The sequence below is a fragment of the Procambarus clarkii genome, chromosome 44 (assembly GCF_040958095.1).
Source record: "Procambarus clarkii isolate CNS0578487 chromosome 44, FALCON_Pclarkii_2.0, whole genome shotgun sequence".
Classification (NCBI taxonomy): domain Eukaryota; kingdom Metazoa; phylum Arthropoda; class Malacostraca; order Decapoda; family Cambaridae; genus Procambarus; species Procambarus clarkii.
Window position 1 is genome coordinate 24,555,311 of NC_091193.1, and position 21,507 is coordinate 24,576,817.

At 44.0% G+C, this 21,507-nt stretch overlaps 1 protein-coding gene across 3 annotated transcripts in view; it reads left to right on the plus strand.

Annotated features, from left to right (window-relative positions):
- Naa60 (N-alpha-acetyltransferase 60) overlaps positions 1-21,507 on the plus strand; it is a 103,623-nt gene that overhangs the window by 77,429 nt on the left and 4,687 nt on the right. For 2 of the 3 annotated variants that reach the window (XR_011222038.1, XM_069300846.1), the window contains one exon: positions 14,121-14,262. Coding sequence is in view for 2 of the 3 variants with exons in the window: in XM_069300846.1 (XP_069156947.1) it covers positions 14,121-14,256 (136 nt within the window). In the remaining variant the exon portion in view is untranslated. The remainder of the gene's footprint in view (positions 1-14,120; positions 14,263-21,507) is intronic. The other variant, XM_045725933.2, reaches the window with a different exon arrangement.

The following is a 21,507-nucleotide window of genomic DNA, read 5'->3' on the forward strand; positions in this document are numbered from 1 at the left end:
ACATTCTTGTATCAACACATAAAGCAGGCCACAAGAATGAGGGAAGGAGATGTACCATCAGTACTAGATCTAGTATTCACCAGGAAAGAAGAAGAGATATTTGATATCCAGTACCTTCCTCCCTTGGGAAAGAGTGATAACGTCCTGTTAGACATTGATTATGCTTTAAGATATCATCTAGAAGAAAATGGGGACATTGAAACAGTTGATAAACTCGATTTAAGGAGAGGTCACTATGGGGAACTTCAAAATTTTTTTAATGAGTGTAATTGGACAGACTTGTTGCTAGGCAGGGAAGTAAATGAAATGTATGCCAAATTTTTAAAAATATACGAGGAAGACACACATTCATACCAAAACAGAGATGCAGGGGCCAGAAAACAGGATTGGTTCAACAGAAATTGTGAGAGGGCCAGAGACCAAAAGACACAAAAATGGAATCAGTATAGGAAGAAGCCAAACCCCCAAACATAACAGCGATACAAAGATGCGAGAAACAACTATACGGCAATAAGGAGAAAGGCAGAAAGAAATTTTGAAAAAGGGATAGCGGATAAATGTAAAACAGAACCTGGCCTATTCAACAAATTCATAAACAACAAATTGCAGGTAAAGGATAATATCCAGAGGTTGAAAATGGGAAACAGATTCACAGAAAATGAAAAGGAAATGTGTGAAACATTAACCCTTAACATGCTCGGGGTCTAATATCCTGCTATCCACACAGGCGCATGTCATTTTGAAAAAAAAAAAAATTTTTTTTTTTTGCTAATCTGTTAAGTTCTGTTCACTGATCACGGGAAAAATAAAAAAAAAATTCTATTGTACTTACTTTTGTTGCAATAGAGCCGAGAAGCTCTGCGATGACGTCACAATCTGCATGGTCGCTCATGCAGTACACGCCCGGGAGATGTTGCGCGCGGTCCTCAAACAGCCAGAGTTGCCACAAATATATTTTCGCGCTATTTATTTAGAATGTCTAAGCGCATTTTATCTAATTTTTTTTCACTAATTGTGTTTCAAATACTGTTTGAACATATTTTGTATCAATAATTGTTGCATATTTGAGTATACACAGGCGCACACAAATGTTTTCAATTACGGCAATATAATATGTCATTACAGTCTATTATATTATATGTTCTGCTTATATGTTTACATATTTACACACTCGCACACGCTATACACACTTTGAAGCACACTTAGAAGATTTCTAGACTGTGGTAGTCATTGAAGCAGTCGACAGCACATAATGGGATACCACACGTTTCACACCATGTTTGCACAAGCTTCCGTTTCTTGTCTCTACGTGTCGTTGTTTTACACACCAAGCAATCACGTTGGGCTATTGCACGCTTCACACCAGGTGGCAAATACTTAAGTTTGTGTGCTAGGAAGCCTTCAGTGTGAGCGAGGCGTGGAGTACCAGCATGCTGCAACAGTGGGTTTATGATGGGCCGCTGAATACCTGGGACATCTTTTGCAAACTTTCCTAATAACTGTATTGCAGCATCAAATACAAAGTCACGGAAAGTGGGCTTACGTCCAGTTCTCACAAGGTACATGTTGAAACAGTTCAGCATGCTCATGTCCACAAGATGGAAGAACACTTTTTTCGTCCACCTACATGTCTTCCGCACACACTCTGCAGTGCCAATCATCATGTCTGATTTATCAATCAACCGCATGTTGATATTATAGTCTAAAACACAGTCTGGCTTATATAGTGGTGCGTTTGTTTTATGGCTCACTTTCCCACTGTTCACCATTGTTCCATCATGAATTGTTGTCAACAAGTTCACCTCTCTTTTGTCTTTCCACCGAACTGACAGAATGTTATCACTTTTCCTTCTCTGACACTCACCAACTGCAATGTCGTTGTCAAACACAGGCATTTCCCTTCGTTGTGGCTTTACTGTACCAACCAATCCGGTTCTATTTTCTAGCAAGAACCGAGCTAGCAAGGGACTTGTATAGTAATTATCTGTGTATAAAATGTGTCCCTTGTTCATCCACGGAGCCATGATGGTCTTCACTACACTCCCCGAGAATCCATGTTCGTCGTTACCGGGAATGTCTACATCACTAGCCGAGTACAGAATCATGTGTAACACGTATCCTGTCTCACAATCACAAAGAACAAAAAATTTCAGGCCAAATCGGTTTCGTTTTGAGGGAATGTACTGTTTGAATGGAACACGTCCCTTGAAAAGTATGAGAGATTCATCAACCACCAGCTTCTGTGCTGGTACGTAAAAATCTCTGAATTTTCCAATAACATCGTTCATGTAGTGCCTCACTCGCCACAGTCTATCATCAGGTGTTCGGTCCTGAACACTTCCAAAATGTAGACACCTGAGGAGTATCTGAAACCTGTCTCGTGACATATATTTCCCGAATAAAGGTGTTGGTATTGTCTTGTCCTTGCTCCAATAGTCATTTATTGCATGTTTGTGACAGTGCTTCATCAACAAACAGAGTGCCAAAAACACATACATTTCCGCCACTGTGGTATTTTTCCAACGCTGCAGTCGTGAAAATTCTGTGATTTCCCTCTCAATCAGGTAAGCAGCATGCAGGTTCGTTTGGTGTACAATGTATTCCATGAGTGGTTCATCATAGAATGCTGTAAAATATTCCATCTCAGCCATGTCCTCACCTTGATTAGGGAAAAGGTTTGTAATCCCTACATCTTTATCGTCAAAGTGAGGAATATTAGGAATAAAATCGTCACCATCACTCCACTCAAGTACACCAGGCGTCCTGCGAGATGCAGAGGAAAGACGGCGAGGAAGCGATGCATACCGGCGACCAGGAGCTGAATACCGTCTGCGAGAAGCACGGCGGCTACGTGCACGTGAGGTGGGTGCACGTGAACACGAGGGTCTTGGTGCCTCATGTGGTGCCATGCGGTGGCGCTTGGCTGGGCGAGATGCTGCTGACGCGACAATTTCTCGCCCAGTTACACCACTGGTACCAGCCACAGGCTGAATAAAACTTTGATCTGAGTCACTAAACCCAGAAAAGGAGTCACCTCCCTCTGACTCGTCACCCTCAAACAGAAAATATCCACAGGAACTGTGAGGTCGTGGTAGAATTGGGGTAGAAAATGGGCGAGGAGGCATGGGAGAGCGTATAGGCCTCGCCATGGCATGGCGGTCATTCTCACTTTCACTGCTGCTGCTACTATCTCCCGACAACTGTGTATAATCCTCATCGTTGTCTGAATCGTCAAACACACTTTCTTCACCTTCAGAGAATAATTCGTGGGCTATTTGCTCTGGGGTGAGGGACCGAGTGATGCGTGCTCGTGAGGCGTTTGACCGTGCGCTCGCCATGGTGACTCTCGCTAAACTGAGGCCTCCCATGCCATCGGAGCGTGAGCTGGATTTTTTTTCAAAATGGCCGCTGTTTACTAGAGCCCCTGGGCAGCGTATGGGACCCCCAGCTACACCGCGGGCCATTCAAATCGTGCGCGGTACCCATACACTTCATATGAAGTGAAGCGCAGTTGACTGGTAAAACGATTTACACTTCATATGAAGTGATGCGCACTTTAAGGGTTAAATGAAAAGTTCCAAAGTGTGTTTGTACAAAATGAAATCTTCAGAGAACCAGACAATAAGAATTCCAGAGAACAACATAGAGCTGATAGAGGTGTCTAGAGATGAAGTGGAAAATATGCTTAAGGAGCTCAGTAAGAACAAAGCAGTTGGCCCAGATGGAGTTTCACCATGGGTTCTGAGAGAATGTGTATCCGAGCTCAGCATTCCACTTCACCAGATCTTTCAGGCATCTCTGTGTATAGGAATCATAGCAAACGTGTGGAAACAGGCTAACATAGTTCCAATCTACAAAAGTGGCAGCAGGGAAGACCCCCTCAATTATAGACCTGTATCACTGACAAGTGTAGTAGTGAAAGTATTGGAAATACTAATCAAAACTAAATGGGTAGAACACCTGGAGAGAAATGATATAATATCAGACAGACAGTATGGTTTTCGATCTGGAAGATCCTGTGTATCGAATTTACTCAGTTTCTATGATCGAGCCACAGAGATATTACAGGAAAGAGATGGTTGGGTTGACTGCATCTATCTGGACCTAAAAAAGGCTTTCGACAGAGTTCCACATAAGAGGTTGTTCTTGAAACTGGAAAATATTGGAGGGGTGACAGGTAAGCTTCTAACATGGATGAAAAATTTTCTGACTGATAGAAAAATGAGGGCAGTAATCAGAGGCAATGTATCGGACTGGAGAAATGTCACAAGTGGAGTACCACAGGGTTCAGTTCTTGCACCAGTGATGTTTATTGTCTACATAAATGATCTACCAGTTGGTATACAGAATTATATAAACATGTTTGCTGATGATGCTAAGATAATAGTAAGGATAACAAACTTAGAAGATTGTCATGCCCTTCAGGATGACCTGGACAAAATTAGTATATGGAGTAACACTTGGCAAATGGAATTTAATGTTAATAAATCCCATGTTATGAAATGTGGAATAGGAGAACATAGACCCCCACAACCTATATATTATGTGAGAAATCTTTAAAGAATTCTGATAAAGAAAGAGATCTAGGGTTGGTTCTAGATTTCTGCCCGAAACGCTACGCGTACTAGTGGCTGTACAAGAATGTAACAACTCTTGTATATATCTCAAAAAAAAAAAAAAAAAAAATATAGAAAACTATCACCTGAGAACCACATAAAGAATATTGTGCAAGGAGCCTATGCCATGCTTTCTAACTTCAGAATTGCTTTTAAATACATGGATGGTGATATACTAAAGAAATTGTTCACAACTTTTGTTAGGCCAAAGCTAGAATATGCAGCGGTTGTGTGGTGCCCATATCTTAAGAAGCACATTAACAAACTGAAAAAGGTGCAAAGACATGCTACTAAGTGGCTCCCAGAACTGATGGGCAAGAGCTACGAGGAGAGGTTAGAGGCATTAAATATGCCAAAACTAGAAGACAGAAGAAAAAGAAGTGATATGATCACTACGTACAAAATAGTAACAGGAATTGATATAATCGATAGGGAAGATTTCCTGAGACCTGGAACTTCAAGAACAATAGGTCATAGATTTAAACTAGCTAAACACAGATGCCGAAGAAATATAAGAAAATTCACCTTCGCAAACAGAGTGGTAGACGGTTGGAACAAGTTAGGTGAGAAGGTGGTGGAGGCCAAGACCGTCAGTAGTTTCAAAGCGTTATATGACAAAGAGTGCTGGGAAGACGGGACACCACCGAAAAACCATACTGATCGAAACGGGATCGAAAACCATACTGTCTGTCTGATATTATATCATTTCTCTCTAGGTGTTCTACCCATTTAGTTTTGATTAGTTTTTCCAATATTTTTCACTATTACACTTGTCAATGATACAGGTCTATATTTGAGGGGGTCTTCCCTGCTGCCACTTTTGTAGATTGGAACTATGTTAGCCTGTTTCCACACGTCTGCTACGATTCCTGTACACAGGGATGCCTGAAAGATCAGGTGAAGTGGAAAGCTGAGCTCAGATGCACATTCTCTCAGAACCCCTGGTGAAACGCCATCTGGGCCAGCTGCTTTGTTCTTACTGAGCTCCTTTAGCATATTTTCCACTTCATCTCTAGACACCTCTATCCGCTCTATGTTGTTCTCTGGAATTCTTATTGTGTCTGGTTCTCTGAAGATTTCATTTTGTACAAACACACTTTGGAACTTTTCGTTTAGTGTTTCACACATTTCCTTTTCATCTTCCGTGAATCTATTTCCCATTTTCAACCTCTGAATATTATCCTTTACATGCAATTTGTTGTTTATGAATTTATAGAATAGACCTGGTTCTGTTTTACATTTGTCTGCAATCCCTTTTTCAAAATTTCTTTCTGCCTCTCTCCTCACTGCCGTGTAGTTGTTTCTCGCATCTTTGTATCGCTGGTATGTTTGGGGGTTCGGCCTCTTCCTGTATTGATTCCATTTTTGTGTCTTTTGGTCTCTAGCCCTCTCGCAATTTCTATTGAACCAATCCTGTTTCCTAGTTCTGCATCTCTGTTTTGGTATAAATTTTTTTGTGCCTTTATCATATATTTCACAAAACTTGACATACATCTCATTCACTTCCTTGCCTAGCATCAAGTCTGTCCAATTATACTCATTAAAAAAATTTCTAAGGTCACCTAAGGTCATTCTAAGATTTCTAAGGTGTGTGTGTGTAATTACCTAAGTGTAATTACCTAAGTGTAGTTACAGGATGAGAGCTACGCTCGTGGTGTCCCGTCTTCCCAGCACTCTTTGTCATATAACGCTTTGAAACTAATGTACTGACGGTCTTGGTCTCCACCGCCTTCTCACTTAACTTGTTCCAACCGTCTACCACTCTGTTTGCGAAGGTGAATTTTCTTATATTTCTTCGGCATCTGTGTTTAGCTAGTTTAAATCTATGACCTCTTGTTTTTGAAGTTCCAAGTCTCAGGAAATCTTCCCTGTCGATTTTATCAATTCCTTTTACTATTTTGTATGTAGTGATCATATCACCTCTTTTTCTTCTGTCTTCTAGTTTTGGCATGTTTAATGCTTCCAACCTCTCCTCGTAGCTCTTGCCCTTCAGTTCTGGGAGCCACTTCGTAGCATGTCTTTGCACCTTTTCCAGTTTGTGTGTGTGTGTATATATGTGTATATATGTGTATATATGTGTGTATATATGTGTGTATATATGTGTGTATATATGTGTGTATATATGTATATATATATATATATATATATATATATATATATATATATATATATATATATATATATATATATATATATATATATATATATATATATATAAAATATTATATATACATATATATATATATATATAAAATATTATATATACAGTGGTACCTCGCATAACGATTGCCCGAAAAGACGAATATTTTGGGTAACGAACGGCCCGATCGGCGTCAAATCGTCCCGTATGACGAACGCTGGTTTGAGTAACGTCAACACCACATGGTGGGGTCGCGCTGCTTCTTGCACATTCTTAGACGCCTCCGACGATGCACATAAATTATGTTGTTCTTGTTTAAAGATGCTAATGATGCTGGGATATAAAAGGGTGACTGCTGAGATGTTGCAAAGCATTGACGTTTTTGTAGGAAAAAAGAAATGAAATGTCTGATATACAGAGCACCACTTGGTTTCCGAACCCGTTGGGGACGAGACCCGTCGGTTAACATGTAAGTTCGTATACGAGAAATAGAGGGGAAAAAATAAACTAGAAATGTAAAAAGAAATTTTTCCAAAAAATTTATGAAAAAAACTCTAGGGGAAAAAATCGTCAGGTTCATGGCGTAAATGCGACCGTGTTTTGTTTGTACTCATCAATAAGTGAAGTCCTGATCCGCTTTATAAAAGTCCTTAATTGTTCCTAACTGATTATTAAGACGTCTGGCAAACATCCTCTGGATGTTTCCTGCCAGCCTGCAGGAACATCCTGCCTAAAATATACGATGATGTACTGTACATTTAAGAAACAAATCTGGCCGGGTCACAGGTCTGTGGAGTGTGGTTAGGCTTACGGAGTCAGCCGGTCCCTCCCCCACCACCGACACACCTCCCCCTCTCCCCCCACCACCGACACACCTCCCCCTCTCCCCCCACCACCGACACACCACCCCCACCCCCCACCCCAAACCCATACACACACACACACACACTCTCTCAAAGGTCACGTGGTTCACGGCTCACTTCAACACCCATATATCGCTTCCTGCCTGCCTGCCTGCCTCCTTCCCAGCCTGCCTCCTTCCCAGCCTGCCTCCTTCCCAGCCTGCCAGCCTGCTTCCTTCCCAGCCTGCCTCCTTCCCAGCCTGCCTCCTTCCCAGCCTGCCTGCCTGCCTCCTTCCCAGCCTGCCTGCCTGCCTCCTTCCCAGCCTGCCTGCCTGCCTCCTTCCCAGCCTGCCTGCCTGCCTCCTTCCCAGCCTGCCTCCTTCCCAGCCTGCCAGCCTGCTTCCTTCCCAGCCTGCCTCCTTCCCAGCCTGCCTCCTTCCCAGCCTGCCAGCCTGCTTCCTTCCCAGCCTGCCTCCTTCCCAGCCTGCCTCCTTCCCAGCCTGCCTGCCTCCTTCCCAGCCTGCCAGCCTGCTTCCTTCCCAGCCTGCCTCCTTCCCAGCCTGCCAGCCTGCTTCCTTCCCAGCCTGCCTCCTTCCCAGCCTGCCAGCCTGCTTCCTTCCCAGCCTGCCTCCTTCCCAGCCTGCTTCCTTCCCAGCCTGCCAGCCTGCTTCCTTCCCAGCCTGCCTGCCTGCCTCCTTCCCAGCCTGCCTGCCTGCCTCCTTCCCAGCCTGCCTGCCTGCCTCCTTCCCAGCCTGCCAGCCTGCTTCCTTCCCAGCCTGCCTCCTTCCCAGCCTGCCAGCCTGCCTCCTTCCCTGCCTGCCAGCCTGCCTCCTTCCCAGCCTGCCAGCCTGCCTCCTTCCCTGCCTGCCAGCCTGCCTCCTTCCCAGCCTGCCAGCCTGCCTCCTTCCCTGCCTGCCAGCCTGCCTCCTTCCCAGCCTGCCTCCTTCCCAGCCTGCCTCCTTCCCAGCCTGCCTGCCTGCCTCCTTCCCAGCCTGCCAGCCTGCCTCCTTCCCAGCCTGCCAGCCTGCTTCCTTTCCAGCCAGCCTGCCTCCCTCCCTGCCATCATGCTAACGGGTAGTGTGTGTTAGGCTTATCTTCGGGAATGAGCCGGTCTCACCCCCACCACCAACAAACCACCCGCCCCCCTACATCCCATCTCTCAAGGTCACGCGGTTCAACCGCGTGACTACCACTCACTCCCTGCCTGCAAGCTAGCCTGCCTGCCTGCCTGCCTGTCTGCCTGCCTGTGCCTGCCTGCCTGTGCCTGCCAGCCTGCCTTTCCCTCCCTAATTCTCACTAATACTTTCAGCCCTTCCTGCCTACCTCCTAGCATCTCTCCCTACCTCCCCCTCCCTCTTAGCATCTCTCCCTACCTCCTAACATCTCTCCCTACCTCCCCCTCCCTCCTAGCATCTCTCTCCCCCTCTCTCACTGATTCTCCCCCCCCCCCTCATTCATACTGCCTCCCACCTAAACTCCATCGTCCATCCACCCACCAGTCAGCCATCACTGACGCAATGCGTGCATTTGGAGCCAACATAGTGCACAGATGTTTCTTGATTGTGCAGATATGTAAAACAAAAGCACAGAATGAACATTCCAGCCTTATGGCAATTCAAAATAATCGGAATAATAGGCCGTGAATCTGTGAAGTCACAGTGGGCAAACTGGACCATCGCCCACCCACCACCACAAGCCGGCGTGACGCTTGGCGGACCCCTTCCTACCCGAACTTTGTTCGGGTAGCATGACTCCCCAACCCCAATCAGGAAACTGGAAGTTTCGGATAACTAAAGTTCGGAAACCAAGTGGTGCTCTGTACAACAAATGTCAAAAAGGTTCGTTCGGTGTTCGGCAGGTAGGCTGCTCCATTATAACAATCTTTTTGTTTCAAATGTGTTCCATTTGTTTTGTATTTGTCATTTACGTCTCAATAATGGAGAAGCCTACCTTACATACACTGAATAAACCATTATGACATTTTCCTTTCTTCAAATGTGTTCAATATTTATTTTTCATTTGTCTTATAGCAAAAGGTTCGTTCGGTGGTCGGCAGGTAGGCTGCTCCATGTTTCTTACATTCAAAAAACGTAAATAATAAAAAAAATGAAGAATTTCGAAAACCAGTACAAATGTCAAAAAGGTTCGTTCGGTGGTCTACAGGTCGGCTGCTCCATGTTTCTTAAAAAAAAAAAAAAAAAAAAAAAAAAAGCGAAAAATAAAAACTGTTGAAACAATTTGAAAAATGGACAAATGCCATAAAGGTTCGTTCAGTGTTTGTCGGGTAGGCTGCTCCATTATTGAGACGTAAGTGACAAATGCAAAACAAATGGAACACATTTGAAACAAAGAAAGATTGTCATAATGGAGCAGCCTACCCAACAAACACTGAACGAACCTTTTGCTATAACGAATATGAAAGACAAGGGCTGCTGGCTGGGTTAGTAGTGCGTGAGCAACCATTTGTAGCACACGTGCCTCTGGCTCTCGAACACCTGTCCCACACGGTGTTGAAAGACTGCGCTCAGTCGGTGCAATTCAGACCCTATTGTTTGAAGAACATAAGGGTCATAACATTGGTGAAGCTAGGCGCAATAAGGGCTTAACACAACGGTCGGATGCCAGTGATACAGCACCTATGAGGATGCTACCGCGAGCGTATCCAGTTGTAGCTCTGAGCCCCACCCTTGCCATCTCGAATTTATATAGATGATACATAGATGAATCATTTTCTGTGTTCAGTGATGATGCATCTGATACAAGTAGCATAGATGAACAGTGTTAGCGGCTTCCATGGTGGTGGTGTTCATTGATATTTTCAAGAATACCTGAATCTCTTCCTGACTGATGGACATTCTTTGAGGCTAGCTGAATCTCTTCCTGACTGATGGACACTCCTTGAGGCTAGCTGAATCTCTTCCTGTGTGGGATCTTACAAAGCGATCTTTTCAAGACTGCCTTGCAAATTGAGCTTTTCCTATAATCGTTTCAATACTACCTTATGCTTTACAAGCTTGGCTACATACCACCTACAAGTACTAAAGCCAAGGGTGCACGTGAGTGCGTTATTTGCAAGCACACAGAACGATGAAACAGGAAACGAAAATCTATCTGTAGCTGGTGCAAGGAGAGCAAAGTCGCGCTGTGTACCATGGACTACTTCGTTGACTATTACGCACCTCCAAAGTACTGAGTGTGTAATACAGTGTGTTACTGTGTAAATAGTATGTGAAACTGTACATATTGTAATTTTAGTGAATTTTTACCACGTAATATTGTGACAATAAACATTTATTGTGGACACATTACTGACACATGTATCACAGTTTCATGGAAAATTATGAACATTCTACTGTGTACATATTGTAAAGGTCACAAATATGCATCATATACGATAAAAGAAACAAATAAAACCGCATTGGAAATGCATAGAAAAAATATTTGAAAATATATTTGTGGCAACACGCGGTGTTTGAATGGCCTGCGCGACCGTGTCTGGGTGCTTCACACACAGGCGACCAGGCCCTGATGACGTCACAGCGCACCTTGTCCACGCCCTCACAGCCAAAGTAAGTGGAATTTGGTAATTATTTTTACATAGACATGTTCAGGGACGGTAATTTATCATTTTGCAAAGAAAAATTATATTTTGGGGAACATTTGATGTCATGCACACTGGGGGAATTTCACAATAAACACAGTGCATCACACTGGTTACATGGGGAACACTCGTTTTGTATGACGTCCGTTTCACATGACGAACATGGAACGGATTAAATTCGTTATGCGAGGTACCACTGTATTACAATACAAATGAAAATGTTTCTATTAATATATTGTTGTAAAATTTTGTTAACACTATCGCACTCCGTGTGGGCGCGCCACAGAAATGTCGTCATGTGCCGTTTAGTGCGGCGAGCGTGCGGCGACACCGAAAAGTGTATATTCGTTTCAGTTTTCTTATCTTAATTCTCGTGCTACGTTGTTTGTTTTGGTATCATTGTGTTCGCAATAGAATTCCCTACAGGGGTATATGCATATAAGGTCCAAAAGTCCGCCGTAACTCCCCACAGTAAAGCCTAAAGTTGACAAAGTTACCCATGAGTGTGCAAAATCAGTAAAGTGTGTGTACTCGTTTCAGTTTTCTCACCTTATTTCTCGTGCTATGTTGTTCATTTTGGTATCATTGTGTTTGCAATAGAATTCTCTACAGGGGTATATGCATATAAGGTCTAAAAGCCCGGCATGACTCCCCACAGCAAAGCCTAAAGTCGGCCAAGTTACCCATAAATGAGCACCAATTGACACACCTGCAGACTAATGTATATACTCGTTCAGTTTGATAACATAAATTTTCATGTTACATGTTTCATTTTGCTTTCAAATTGTTCGCAAAATAAAGGCGCGTATTTTAAAACTAGCCCCATAATAATAGAACAATAAATGGAATTTTAACAAATATTGTAACTGTTGGACACTCATCACCACACAATTATTTATATATATCCAGTGTTCTGACACCAATTTTCGTGTTACATTTCTCATTTTGGTATCAAATTGTTCGCAATATAAAGGCACATATTTTAAAACTAGTCCCATAGTAATAGAACTATAAATGGAATTTTAGCAAATATTTTCAAATTTGGACCACAAAAGTATTTATCTCTAACATTTATTATCTTTCTGACATCAATTTTCATGTCACGTCCTTCATTTTGGTATCAAATTGTTCACAATATAAAGGTGCATATTTTAAAACAAGTCCCACAATAATAGAACAATAAATGGAATTTTAACAAATATTTTAACTTTTGGACACTTTTGGACATTCATTGCCTCAAAATTATTTATATCTTTCCAGTGTTCTGACATCAATTTTTGCATCACGTCTTTTATTTTGGTATCAAATTGTGCGCAATCTAAAGGCGTTCATTTTAAAACCACTCCTAGATTGATCGGATAAAATTTAAATTTTTAACAAATAGTTTAATGAGTGACGCAAGCCGGAGGCAACCGAGATGACTTGAGAAAAATACATAACGACAGATGTCGGCAACGGAGTGCGTTAGTGTTAATGCTGTATACAACAGGGATTCTTAATAGGGGATATCCATACATGTTAAGGGGTATGAGAACTAGATAATATCCATACACCTTGTGAGGTATGGGAGCTAGATAATATCAATACACCTTGCAGGGTATGGGAACTAGATAATATCTGTACACCTTGTAGGGTATGGGAACTAGATAATATCCATACACCTTGCGGGGTATCGGAGCTAGATAATATCCATACACCTTGCAGGGTATGGGAGCTAGACAATATCCATCCACCTTGTGGGGTATAGAAACTAAATACTGTACCTTGCAGGGTATGGGAATTAAATAATATCCATACACCTTGCGGGGTATAGGAACGAGATAATATCCATACACCTTGCGGGGTATGGGAACTAGATAATAGCCATACACCTTGCGGGTTTGGGAACTAGATAATATCCATACACCTTGCGGGGTATGGGAACTAGATAATATCCATACACCTTGTGGAATATGGGAACTAGATAATATCCATACACCTTATGGGGTATGGGAGCTGGATAATATCCATACACCTTATGGGATATGGGAACTAGATAATATCCATACACCTTGCGGAGTATGGGAACTAGATAATATCCATACACCTTGTGGAATATGGGAACTAGATAATATCCATACACCTTATGGGGTATGGGAGCTAGATAATATCCATATACCTTGCGGGGTATGGGAGCTAGATAATATTCATACACCTTGCGGGGTATGGGAACTAGATAATATTCATACACCTTGCAGGGTATGGGAACTAGATAATATCCATACACCTTGCAGGGTATGGGAACTAGATAATATCCATAGGGCAGCCTTACCTTGCAGGGTATGGGAACTAAATAACATCTATACACCTTGTGGGGTATGGGAACTAGATAATATCCATACACCTTACAGGGTATGGTAACTAGATGATAATAGGGGTGTGTGAGTCAATCTCTGAAGTGTTTTTTTAAATTGTTGTTGGATTTGAATTGCCTATCACCATCAGTAACTAGAACAATTCCATGTTTTGAGTGCTGAAAAACAACAGAAATCTCCCTAGTTATAGTTAGCTTGTGTATTAGTAATTTGCCATCTTTCTGTAAACAAATAGGATTTCTTATGATTTTCTTTCAGATGTTCTTGTCCTTGTTATTTATTTGTAAATTAAAGCCAAGCTATTGACAGCTTTTCAAGTCATACTGGTACTTAATACAACTGTTAATGATGATAATATTGACAGTGTGGTGAGTGGTGTATGATGAAACATTGAGGGCCTATAATCGTAAGACTGCTACCCTCTGGTCTGTGACATACCGCTGAGATATGAGGTATGTCCCACCTCTAACATACAGAGGTGGGAAGTTGGAAGTTAGTTAGGTTAAAATCAGATTTGTTAAATATATTTTGACTACATTCTTAGCGAGTATTTTCCTGAACACACAGTACAGACTACCTGCAACACTGGACTCGTGCATTATCTGTAGTGGAGGTATGCTGGTGGCCAGTGCGAGTAGTATCTAAATTTTGGGGCCTTATCGCTCGGTCTGCTACTGCTGTCATGACCCATCGTCTCTCCTAGCATAAGGTTTGTAAATACAGTTATGTATACAAACAGAAATCACAATAGAGTAATATATCAAATGAACAAATCCACTCGAACCCTCATCACGGCCCTTGTGGATTTGTTAACAGTTACGTATGTTTTGCTTTTTTTTTTGGGGGGGGGGGATTGCTATAGATCGAATGGGATAGAATTAGTAGGTAAGTTAATAATGTTTAATTATTATCATCCAAGGATTAAAATTCTGAAAACATTCTAACTATAGGCCAAAACTATAGGCCATTGCTCCTTGTGCCTCTCTGAAGGGGCCAGGTTCTGGCTCGGGGTCCCCGGTAGGAATAGAACTCCATTCATATTGATGCCAAAGTCTAATATATCCATATGAGCCTGTAATAGCTCTGGGGAGGCGAAGGGGCTCCCCCCAGAAATAATAATAAATAATACATGATAAAAACCCACACCTATGCATTTGTGTATTTTATGTAAAAATTTACACCATGTCTTTTGCATTCTCCTGAGTACTTTGGTAAGGTCTGAGTATCTGGTGAGGACGAGACTTACATCTCGATGACTTATCAAATACAGTACAGTGGTACCTCGGAATGCGATTGTCCCTGTATGCGAGGTTTTCGGAAGGCGAGGTGTATTTACTCCAAAAATTTGTCTCAGAAGGCGAGAGTTACTTCGGGACGCGAGTTTGTTGATACGCGTACAGGCCGACCTAGCGCGCGGTGGTTCGGCGATCGTCGCCCCTCCGCCCCGCCGCCCCTCAGTTTATTATTGTCTCGCGCTCAGTGACTACCCCCACATCAATTCTTCTCGCGGATTTTCAGTGTTTTGTTGGATTTTTGGTGATTTGTCTATACAATTTGTTATTATATATCTCACCATGGGTCCCAAGAAAGCCAGTGGTAAGGATAAAGGCCAGAAAGCTCATGTGAGGATGACAATAGAGGAGAAACAAGAGATCATTCGGAAGCATGAGAACGGTACACGTGTTGTTGAACTTTGTAGGCAGTACAACAAAGCCACATCAACAATATGCACTATACTTAAGAAGAAAAATAAGATTATGGGTGCTAAAGTGGCAAAAGGAGTAAGAACATTAACGGCACAAAGACCACAAATACTTGAAGAAGTGGAAAAGTTGTTATTAATTTGGATACACGACAAGGAGTTGAGGGGTGATAGTGTTTCGGAGGCCATTATTTGTGAGAAAGCCAGGGTGTTGCACGAAGACCTTCTAAAGAATACCCCTGCAACGAGTGATGCAGATAAGAAAGAGTTTAAGGCAAGCAGGGGCTGGTTTGAAAAATTTAGAAAGAGAAGTGGTATCCATAGTGTTACAAGGCATGGGGTTATGTGATGTGATTATGGAAGGGGACTCCCCTTCCAAACAGTAACTCCTCTCCTCCTCCCCCCTCCTCACCATCTTCCATACGCCTACAGCACTCGACAGCAAGGTAAGTAATAACTGGAACACAGTTTTGTAGGTTTATTTAGATGAATTAGGTAAATTAGGTATAAAAATTTAGTTTGATGTGGGGTTTTTGGGGTAGTCAGGAACGGATTAATTCATTTCCCTTTATTTCTTATGGGGAAATTAACTTCGGAATGCGAGTTTTCGGAAGGCGAGGCGTCTCCAGGAACGGATTAAACTCTTATTCTGAGGTATGCCTGTATTACATTATACTCAGACCTTGATAGAGCACTCAGGAGAGTGCAAAAGACTTGGTGTAAATCTTTACATAAAATACACAAATACATAAATGTGGGCTTTTATCGTATGTTATTATGTCTGTGAGAAGGCATCATTGTTACTACCGCTTCCTCCTCCTTGTTCCTCCTTCCTCCTCCCTCCTCTCTTCTCCTCCCTTCCTCTTCCTCCTCCTCCCTTCCTCTTCCTCCTCCTCCTCCTCCTCCCCTTCTCTTCCTCCCTCCTCCACCTCTCTTTTTTCCTCCTCCACCTCTCTTCCTCCCTCCTCCACCTCTCTTTCTCCCTCCTCACTTCTCTTTCTCCCTCCTCCACCTCTCTTTCTCCTGCCTCCACCTCTCTTTCTCCCTCCTCCACCTCCCTTCCTCCCTCCTCCACCTCCCTTCCTCCCTCCACCTCCCTTCTCTTCCTCCTCCCTCCCTCCTCTTCCTCCTCCCTCCCTCCCTCCCTCCCTCCCTCCCTCCCTCCCTCCCTCCCTCCCTCCCTCCCTCCTCCTCCTCCTCCTCCTCCTCCTCCTCCTCCTCCCTCCTTCTCCACCTTCCTTCTACTTTGCAAATTCTATTTATTTACTGATGAATGAGTCATATCAAGGAGCAATCATTTATACAGGGCCACGTTGGACAAGTACTGCATGCTAAATTTATTATATAGCACTTGCAAAAAAATAAGACGAGTGATTAACCCTTAAACTGCTAACTGTTAAATAGCCAATATCCCCAGGGTGCTCAAGAAAAAAATTTGTTCTGAAAAAATAATTTTTTCTTTTGACATTGTTAAATTAATTAGCCTTCAGGAAGGAAGCACAAAAAAAAAAAAAGTCTCCAGCTCTTGTGGTTTAGCTGTAGTGACCTGGAGACGTTGCATATTTTTAGTTGAAGTACTGCATAGGAATAACTTTGTTGATTTATTTTACTTGTTTCTCAATTTATTTATTTAGTTTTTTATGTTAACAGGTTGTATTTGTGTGTCAAAGTTACTGTCTATTATGTAAAACTTTGAAAATATAAGTATGTATGGATATACAAGTATAGATATACAGACACCCCACATACTTATTCATAATAATACATGTATATATATTATTATAAGCCTAAATTTTAAAAATGCATATAGCACACATTTTACCTCATACATATACATGGTACAGAGCACCACTTGGTTTCCGAACCCCTTGGGGACGAGACCCGTCGGTTAACATGTAAGTTCGTATACGAGAAATAGAGGGGAAAAAATAAACTAGAAATGTAAAAAGAAATTTTTCCGAAAAATTTACGAAAAAAACTCTAGGGGAAAAAATCGTCAGGTTCATGGCGTAAATGCGACCGTGTTTTGTTTGTACTCATCAATAAGTGAAGTCCTGATCCGCTTTATAAAAGTCCTTAATTGTTCCTAACTGATTATTAAGACGTCTGGCAAACATCCTCTGGATGTTTCCTGCCAGCCTGCAGGCACATCCTGCCTAAAATATACGATGATGTACTGTACATTTAAGAAACAAATCTGGGTCACAGGTCTGTGGAGTGTGGTTAGGCTTACGGAGTCAGCCGGTCCCTCCCCCACCACCAACACACCTCCCCCTCTCCCCCCACCACCGACACACCTCCCCCTCTCCCCCCAACCACCGACACACCTCCCCTTCTCCCCCCACCACCGACACACCTCCCCCTCTCCCCCCACCACCGACACACCACCCCCACCCCCCACCCCAAACCCATACACACACACACACACTCTCTCAAAGGTCACGTGGTTCACAGTTCACTTCAACACCCATATATCGCTTCCTGCCTGCCTGCCTCCTTCCCAGCCTGCCAGCCTGCTTCCTTCCCAGCCTGCCTCCTTCCCAGCCTGCCTGCCTGCCTCCTTCCCAGCCTGCCAGCCTGCTTCCTTCCCAGCCTGCCTCCTTCCCAGCCTGCTAGCCTGCCTCCTTCCCAGCCTGCCAGCCTGCCTCCTTCCCAGCCTGCCTCCTTCCCAGCCTGCCTCCTTCCCAGCCTGCCAGCCTGCTTCCTTCCCAGCCTGCCTCCTTCCCAGCCTGCCTCCTTCCCAGCCTGCCAGCCTGCCTCCTTCCCAGCCTGCCAGCCTGCCTCCTTCCCAGCCTGCCTCCTTCCCAGCCTGCCTGCCTGCCTCCTTCCCAGCCTGCCAGCCTGCTTCCTTCCCAGCCTGCCTCCTTCCCAGCCTGCCAGCCTGCTTCCTTCCCAGCCTGCCTCCTTCCCAGCCTGCCAGCCAGCCTGCCAGCCAGCCTGCCTGCCAGCCTGCCTGCCTGCCTGCCTGCCAGCCTGCTTCCTTTCCAGCTAGCCTGCCTCCCCCCCTGCCATCATGCTAACGGGTAGTGTGTGTTAGGCTTATCTTCGGGAATGAGCCGGTCTCACCCCCACCACCAACAAACCACCCGCCCCCCTACATCCCATCTCTCAAGGTCACGCGGTTCAACCGCGTGACTTCCACTCACTCCCTGCCTGCAAGCTAGCCTGCCTGAATGCCTGCCTGTCTGCCTGCCTGTGCCTGCCTGCCTGTGCCTGCCAGCCTGCCTTTCCCTCCCTAATTCTCACTACTTCCATCCCTTCCTGCCTACCTCCTAGCATCTCTCCCTACCTCCCCCTCCCTCTTAGCATCTCTCCTAGCTACCTCCTAACATCTCTCCCTACCTCCCCCTCCCTCCTAGCATCTCTCTCCCCCCCTCTCTCACTGATTCTCCCCCCCCCCTCATTCATACTGCCTCCCACCTAAGCTCCATTGTCCATCCACCCACCAGTCAGCCATCACTGACGCAATGCGTGCATTTGGAGCCAACATGGTGCACAGATGTTTCTTGATTGTGCAGATATGTAAAACAAAAGCACAGAATGAACATTCCAGCCTTATGGCAATTCAAAATAATAGGAATAATAGGCCATGAATCTGTGAAGTCACAGTGGGCAAACTGGACCATCGCCGACCCACCACCACAAGCCGGTGTGACGCTTGGTGGACCCCTTCCTACCCGAACTTTGTTCGGGTAGCATGACTCCCCAACCCCAATCGGGAAACTGGAAGTTTCGGATAACTAAAGTTCGGAAACCAAGTGGTGCTCTGTAATCACAAATTTGCCGTTGCTAAAAGTTTAGTGTTTCCTTTATGGCTGCCCTAAACATTCAGACACTGGATGGTGATGTTGCCAAGTAATGGTCATCATTTTCTTACTAAGGTCCTAGAAGTAAAGTGAGGGACTCTGGATTTTTTTTCAAGATGAGAGGTGGTTACTGGTGGTCTGAGGAAGCAGATGTGAGCTCTATGTATGTACAGGACTATTTTAAATATGCAAATCATATATACTGTATATGATTTGCGCCATTTTGTGAGAGTTACTCCATTATATATGTATGTATTGCGCTGTTTAAGGGTTAAGAACTGAGATATGAGAACAGAGTGAAGGAATGGTGACAAACCACTTGTAACATCGGAGATCGATTGCTGGTGATGCAAAAAGCAAGGCCATCACTATACCCAGCAGCCAAAATAGATGAAATTAGGATGTAGAACAATTGGAATCAAACTCAGATCTTTAATCTACATTAAATTCAGTGATATATACTTTATCTCAAATCCATATTAATACCAAGGCCTATAAAATGAATATAAAACTTTCACTGTTTAAATGCCCAGTAGCTCGATAACTACAGGACTGTTACTAGAGTTATTTGTTTATGAGATTTATATATTTAAAAAAAATTCCATCCCCATTAAATGTTTTCAGAATTTTAATCCTTGGATGATAATAATTAAACATTATTAACTTACCTACTAATTCTATCCCATTCGATCTATAGCAATCCCCCCCCCCAAAAAAAAGCAAAACATACGTAAGTGTCTGCAGCTGTATTATATCACTTAACTCCAGTATCTTTGATCTTACTCCATCTATGTTGGTGTATGCAATCTTGAGGAACTTGTTCCCCCTCTTCTTATTTTTCACTCCCCCTTTCTCTAATGATTTTGTTGGTTTGCTTTTATGTACCACTTTACTGGTCTGCCTACCCCTATCACTTTGTAGAAAAAAGAATTGATTTCTTCTTCATTCCTGCTCTCATTTAAACATTTTGCCTCGGCGAGGTTCAGTTTCAGCTTCTCTCTATCTTCTTTTGAAGATAGAGAGAAGACTTTGGTGTGAGACTGGTGGTGTCCTCTCCTGTCTCATACTATTGTCCTGTGGCTGGGCTGTGGAGAGAGGTACATTGTCTGACACTGGGTGGTGTGTGACTGATGCTGTCCCCTCTAGGTCCATTATGTCTGCTGTCTTGCTGGTAGAGGCATGTGGTGAGGCCTTGATAGCAGTTTTCTTCGGTGCCTGCTGCACCTCGGTCCACTGTCCCTCCTCGTCTGAAAGCTGCCTCCATTGCCTCTTTCTCTTGGCCTTCCCCATGATTCTCCACGTAGTGAGGACCGAGTCACTGCCCTACCTAATGCCTGAGACACTCCTAGGCCTGGAGAAATTCATTCCCCTCCAACGTAGGTCATAGAATGATTCCCCCAGGTGGAATCAGGGATACCTAACACCTAAATGAGAAAGTTTGGTCAACCTTTTTCTGTCAGGCTCAGTACACCTTCTAAGGTGCTCCCTTGTGGCAATGCCCACAGGATATCGCCTCGCCTTTCAGGGTAGGACTCTTAAGTGAACTTGTCAGTGATACGGTCCTCAAAAAAAAAAGTGTGGTACGAGAGTTTGGATCACCTGTGTACTGGGTTGCGCAGAATACCAGTCAGCTGGACAGCAGGTAATGAACAACGTTGTTTCTCCGTCAATTGTAGACGAAATCAGAATTGTTTCCTTCAAAACAAGATATTGTCTGGGTCTTGGAGTACTGATGTGTTCTTCCTCACAAAACCGCGATGAATTGAGCTGATGGGTTCTCAAAATCATGAGTTTTTCTGGGAATAAATACGTGTGCGGCCAGCTAGCAATGGCACCGGCAGCGAGCCCTTGTTCCCTCCCTGTCGGCTGCACTGGTGGTTGAGGACTTGCGAGCTCGTGGCCTGCTGGCTACAGTCTTGCATTTCTTTTTCCTCCTGGCGCTGTCTTCTGATTGGCTTGCGGAGAATGTAGAGGTGCTTGGGGCTGTTCCTGGGTCTGGTGCCTTGGTCTCGGGGACTCGTGCGTCATCTGCACTGCTGAGGCTGTTTGCAGTGATCCTGCAGGATGCGGTATTCGAAGTTTTTCGCTGTGTGTTTTGCGTGTCAGCAGGTTGTGCTTGCTTCCTCTTTAGAATCTGCTTGGGCCCTGGCTCTTAGAGTTTCTTTGCCATTTTGTCCTTTGCTGTTTGCAGAATCTGTGGTTGGGCAATTTCTGCAGGTGGCCTCGGTTGTCGTCCGATGTCGGACTTGTTGGGTGGGTGCTCCTGGGGGGGTTCTTCCTGGAATGGTCGTGCCAGGGCTCGGGGTTCAGCTCATTGTGGTAGGCCACAGGTGCCAGTTTCGAAGCCGTCTGCATCTTATCGGCATGGTAATCGCTCTGTGTGCTAGTCGGGTTCTCGTAAGGGGCATCGGTTCTTTCACGGTTCGTTTCATTGACGGGGCGATGG